The 6,000-nt window shown below is 45.4% G+C and overlaps 1 protein-coding gene across 1 annotated transcript in view; it reads right to left on the bottom strand.

The window, feature by feature from the left end:
- zdhhc17 (zinc finger DHHC-type palmitoyltransferase 17) overlaps positions 1-6,000 on the bottom strand; it is a 38,027-nt gene that overhangs the window by 5,671 nt on the left and 26,356 nt on the right. Inside the window, exons 11-14 of the mRNA XM_042079673.1 lie at positions 3,581-3,705; positions 1,982-2,044; positions 1,612-1,705; positions 1,223-1,227 (exon numbers count right to left, since the gene is read on the bottom strand). Coding sequence (XP_041935607.1) covers positions 1,223-1,227; positions 1,612-1,705; positions 1,982-2,044; positions 3,581-3,705 — 287 coding nt within the window. The remainder of the gene's footprint in view (positions 1-1,222; positions 1,228-1,611; positions 1,706-1,981; positions 2,045-3,580; positions 3,706-6,000) is intronic.

Raw genomic sequence — 6,000 nt, 5'->3', positions numbered from 1 at the left:
GAGAGCAGAGAAAAGAAAGAAAGGAAACAAGACAGGAAGAGAGGAAACAAGACAGGAAGACTGTGAGTCACGTCTGGAGTCCCTATCCTTACTCTTCAGTCAATGTTGTGCTTCATTACAAGAACACACAATCTCTCCTTCACTCTCTCTCACACACAAATAGAGGTCACATAACTTATGATTATTAACACAGCAAGTAAATGGTTGAAGACAATGTGATCCCCCTCAGACTTGTTTGTTGTCTGAATCCATAAAAGAACAATGGGTCCAGAATAGCGCTCTCTCTCTCACACACACACACTAGATTCGGCCAGGCACTGCTCTGTGAGAGAGAGAGAGAGAGAGAGAGAGAGAGAGAGAGAGAGAGAGAGAGAGAGAGAGAGAGAGAGAGAGATAAAATATGAAATATTCAGAAGGGGAAAGAGCCAAGCGAAGGGACTGTCTGCCCTCCTTATGGCCCCTCTCAATCATGGCTGCTGGATGGCCAAGGAAGAGGTGGAGTAACTTGCATCACATAACACACACACACACACACACTCTTAAGGTTTGCTGCCTCTTCTCTTGTTCGCTTGTTCCCACAGCTTAATCCAGCTTGGCTAGCTTGCAAAACAAAGGAAGCAAGGTTCCCTTCCACAAACAAATTGGTAGATCGGTAGAATGGCTGAGCTTTGACTGCCAGTAAACAGTCACCAGCCCACAGTCACAAGTGCTTCTGGCTTCTGGCATCACAAGTGCTTCTTGCTTCTGGCGTCAACTTATGAATGATACACCCTAATGGCCCATCAAACAGGCCTAAAGTTAAGCTTGCCATAAACTTTGGATAACCCCACAGGACCTGTAACAGCAGTCACAGACAGTCCCAAAGGGCTCTCTCTCTCAGTGAGGGAAGCGAGAGGTTGTTGTGGCTTCCGGAAGATTTGCCGTTCTTGTTTTACCCTGGTCACTTCCCTTAACCACCTGCTCAAACACAGCTGGCCAGACACTTCCTGTAGTTTCTGTACTCCTTTTTTGATACTTCCTAATCCGAATTTAGCTACAAAGTATCTTGAAAAAGAATAAGTTCACACTACCACAATGCCATACATGGCATGATGCCACCATGGCAACTGCACAGGGCCCAAGCTCGTTAAAGCCCTGTGTTCTGTCTGACTGCATGGATGTTTGAGGGCGCGTCTAGACATGTCGCGCCTCCTTAGTCTGTCTGGTAGTGTGAACTGCGCACACCGCCTGATTTCACACAGCGCTCACGGGGTGCAGGGGAACAGTGCGATTCAAGTGACCAACGACTAAGAAAATAACAAGGGAGATTTGTGTGTGTGTGTGTGTGTGTGTGTGTGTGTGTGTGTGTGTGTGTGTGTGTGTGTGTGTGTGTGTGTGTGTGTGTGTGTGTGGGGGGGGGGGGGGGGGCAAGCTGAACTGAAGTTGAACTCGAATGATCATCAGCCAGAAAGCCATGTGCTAGCACTTATCAGTGAGAGCTGGTAAAGAGTAAGTATACAAGGGGGAAAAAGGAAAACTTATTCCAAATTGGCTGCTACAGGACCTTGACCTTCAACTAGTTCACACTCAACTTGACCATTTCCATTGGTGGCATTGCGGTTCCTTACTCACCTACGCAGTTGCCAACCCAAGGACAGTGATGGTCAAATTTAGCGATGCAGCGGTTGCACACAGCACAGTGTTTGGACCTGATGGGCTTCCGTATCTGAAAGTAATTATACACAGCAAGTTTTGTGGAGCAGCTTCAAACCGACCCACAGAGTTGAACAATGGAGTTGCCTTAGGTGGCAAACACATAAAACACTTAGATAAGTCAGTACAGATATGGAAATGCCATGTTTTGACTATCAGGTGGGTAAAGTGTAATAGGGATTACACAATGTCAAACAATTCACTAGTTGAAACATACAGCTCAATGCAATGCAATACTTCATACAACTACAGGGATGTGTGCAGTGGTGTTTTTCTTATTATTATTTACCAAGCAGGTGCTGCAGAATATGCTTAGATCTAGGCTTCCTGATTCTGCCAGCTCCACAATTGTCTAGAGAGAGAGAGAGAGAGAGAGAGAGAGAGAGAGAGAGAGAGAGAGGAGAGAGAGAGAGAGAGAGAGAGAGAGAGAGAGAGAGAGAGAGAGAGAGAGAAAGAGAGGGGATGGGATGGGTAAATACCAGCAATTTGTATTGATTCTGTTAAGTAAGCTGTTTTGTTTGATCTCTTGAAACACCCTTATACACAACAACAGTAACACCCTTATACACAACAACAACAACAACAACAACAGAAAAACACATCCTGTGGATATCTGACCTGTTCTGACCCCCCCTCCCACACACACAGTTTGTTGACATTAGTTTGGCATTGACCTTATCAATACAAGCAACCAGCATCTCAATCCTCAAATAAGCCTTCGATCCAACATGGCTAGACGTAGATTACCATGTGGTTTCTGCCTGTGTCACAAAACCTTGATAAAGGCTGTGTGCTGAAATGTTGGTCATAAATAAATGCACAGTGTTAAGAGATTAGAGCGTGCGGCTACTCTGTTTTTAATTTGATAACCACCTGGCCAGCACCTCTACTTAGGTGTACACTCCCTCCTCCTCCACACTTTTCCTGAACGTAACAGCAACCATAATAATTGAGGAAACACCTTCATTCCATTAGATGTTAACTTGCAGAGTAAGGCAAGACATCCAAATGAGATCACTGGGTTCCATAACTCACTAATGGGAACATCATTCACATCTCTAAGGTTTGAGAACAACTATATATGGTGCTCATCAGTGTTTGATAATTACCGCCTGAACATAACGGCAACCTTTATAATTGGGGGAAACGCTCATTCTAAGAGATGTTACTTGCAGTGGAGGGCAAGTCAGGGGCATTCCGCCATCAGATCGCCGACATTCCCATTAGTGAACGATGGAGCCCATTTACATCTCTGAACTTTGACAAGCGGGGTTATATATAGAACGCTCATCAATCGTGTGTACTGGGGCAGTGAGGCGATCGAGCCAAAGGGGCATTATCTTCCAACCAGCGACCACTAATGAGGGGAGGCATCCTGGAAGTTTGTTTGCTTGATGCTGCCCGCTGGAAGTGAGCCAATGGGCCTGCATTGAATTAGACCTGAGCTCGGAGTGTTGTTCGTGTACCTCCTTTCTCCTGGGAAACTACCCTAGCCGAAGCCTTAAGCTAAAGCTCAACAACAACACAGCTAAGCATACCCTTTAAGAGAATTTAGCTACAACAGACAAATGCTGTATGGTACAAAAGGGTAGAAATAACATAAGCAGATTAAGCACACATGGGTAATTTTATGCATATTGCACTTCTATAAATTCCCTGTGTAACGTAGGGGCTCAACTTGTCATGCATCATCAACCATTCAGTGGTTTAAGTAAAACCCAAGCACAATCCAAAGCCATACAGAACACTCATTGACTTTAGCTGTGTTATGTAATGATCATGGAAATTCAGTTCCTCGACTTGTCCGGTCTATGCGTGACCCAGGGGGCCGTGCGACTGAGTCCGATCGGCATGGGGTGGACGCTGGGTTGGGTTGGAGGCCGTTTACCTTTTTTTTCTGCTCTTCAGAGGCTTTGATGATGCCCGGGTCAGATTTCCACGACTTGCCGAAGTTGTAGAAGAGCGCCACACTGTTGAGCAGGAACGGGAGGTGGACAGTGACCAGAGGCAGATGTGTGAGGAGTTAAGGAGACAGCTGAGGAGGTGGTGAGATTTTTTTGGTGGGCTGCATAAGATCCTTCGGAAAAGGAACTCTGCTTGGGAAGGGACACTTTAAAAAAGATACATAATAGAAACCATACATAATAATGGTGAAGAAACACAGAGAGGAAAAGGGAAAAGATGGAGCTGACCTTCACATCTCAACTACCACCCTTCCCCTCACTCACTCACTCACTACACAAAACTAGCCCCACACAAAACACACAGACACAAAACTAGCCCCACACAAACACACACACAGACACAAAACTAGCCCCACACAAACACACACACACACACACACACACACGAGACAGAGAATCCCGTTGTACTCAAGAGCCACATATTTCAGGCGAACCAGAGACAGATGATACTCAACACTAACTGCTGCTCCCTAAACTAACTATAAAACCATCACATAAGGAAGGCCCTATACCCCCCACCCATGCTTCTAACTGTGTGCAGTCACGCACAGCACGGCTGGGATGTCCATTTCCTATGGCCAGTGGCGAGTAGTGTATGGGCAGATCACAGTGTGGAGGCAGATAAGCCACTGATGATGTCTGCATTCACGTCACACTTGCCCCTATAGAGGGGGTCACGGACACTGCTACTAAGAACAGGAGGCAATAAAAAGTGTGTGTGTGTGTGTGTGTGTGTGTGTGTTGGAAAGCGTATGCCTATGAATATGACCTAAGGAACGTGATCTCTCCAACAGGTCTCTTCACATAAAGATACATTTCCCCGTCAACACAGAGGCCGCATCACATCACCCATTTGGACAGAAACCCATGGTTTACATAAACCCTTTCCTGTATAGACACGCACCCAGTCTTGCAGAAAGAGAGACACCGATTCAAAGAAATAATACAAATAAATCACATCAGAGAGAACGCAAGGCTGTGAATATCCTCCCCTAAGCTATAGGGAAGGATTAGGGGGTTGACTGCCCTCGGCATAAACTACATGTCCTGGAGAGTAAACATCTGTCTGTGCACATACGAGACAGGAATGTGGGGAGAGTGGGTCATCAGTCTCGTCAAACAACCAGCTCCTACAAACCCGAGCGAGTCGACAGAAGACCTTGACCTCCGCTGACCTGGGCTGTCAACTCCTAAGTGGGGCTGTATTGGTCATACACACGGTCAGAATGACTAAGTCCTTGTGTTGGTTTGAGTCTGGACAACTTGAGATGATAAAGCCTAGCACTTAAAACCCACTCTTTACATGTACTCATTTAGCAAAGGCTTTTATCCACAGCGTTTTATAGCCATGTCACTATGGGATCATGTTGACACAGAGCAGGTCACAGTTAGATATACTGCATCAACACCACTGATGATCCTTCACAAGGAAGGGGCTGTGGAAAGACCTATTTTTCATGTTTTATTGTTGAGCACTCCATTAAGTGATGCACCTTCATAATGTAATGACCTTCTTAGGTACACTTTCTTTGCCAGATAAAAACAGTGAGTGAACAATATGCAAACTGTTTCTGGAGCTGTAAATGAGAGAAGACGGCCAAGATCTGCTTATGGCCAATGAACGTTCTCATACAGCACACCAGGTGGAGTCTGTCCATAAGGACTGTGTCTAAGCACCAATAAAACTAAGTGCTCAGTATTACATACCAATTACAAAGAGATAATTGTGAAACCAAAGATTTCCAAGGTCAGAGGGGTCGTAACAAAGCAGTTTACAGATGGGGGATGATGTATGGAGTTGGATATGGCATTCTGCCAACGCTGTGGCAGTGAGCCGATGATGGTGCTCAATGTCTACTTTGACTGAAGAGCTACATCTCAACAGAATGTAACAGTTTGAAATCACTGAACACAATGGTGCCACGAGTACTGTATTGCTTTGTAATTTGCAGAAGACAATTCAGGAAACTTTCACAACCAAAAACCCTCACACAGAAAAGTTACAGGGACCTTCCTCCAAGTCATCAAGCTGAAGAATACTATAGGTAACTTCTGCAATCACTCAAACACCTGATCTACCACAGACTTTTTAAGGCCAGACAGTCTATTGTCTTGTGGTTGAAAGCTCAAGAAAGCACACCTGGGAATACGTTGCTTATCTTAATGCACACACAGACAAACACACAAACTCCAGACAACAATAGCCACAAACTGCGCGCACACACACACACACACACCTTATGGTTGAAAATCCAGACGCCTTGACTCCGACCCAAACTGACTTTACTGCCCACCTTAGACACCAGGACGCTTTCCTCCTACACTACTCCTGGATTACTCATCT

The sequence above is a fragment of the Alosa sapidissima genome, chromosome 22 (assembly GCF_018492685.1).
Source record: "Alosa sapidissima isolate fAloSap1 chromosome 22, fAloSap1.pri, whole genome shotgun sequence".
Lineage (NCBI taxonomy): Eukaryota > Metazoa > Chordata > Actinopteri > Clupeiformes > Clupeidae > Alosa > Alosa sapidissima.
The sequence above is the reverse complement of the archived record's forward strand: the minus strand, read 5'-3'. Positions and strand labels throughout refer to the sequence as shown.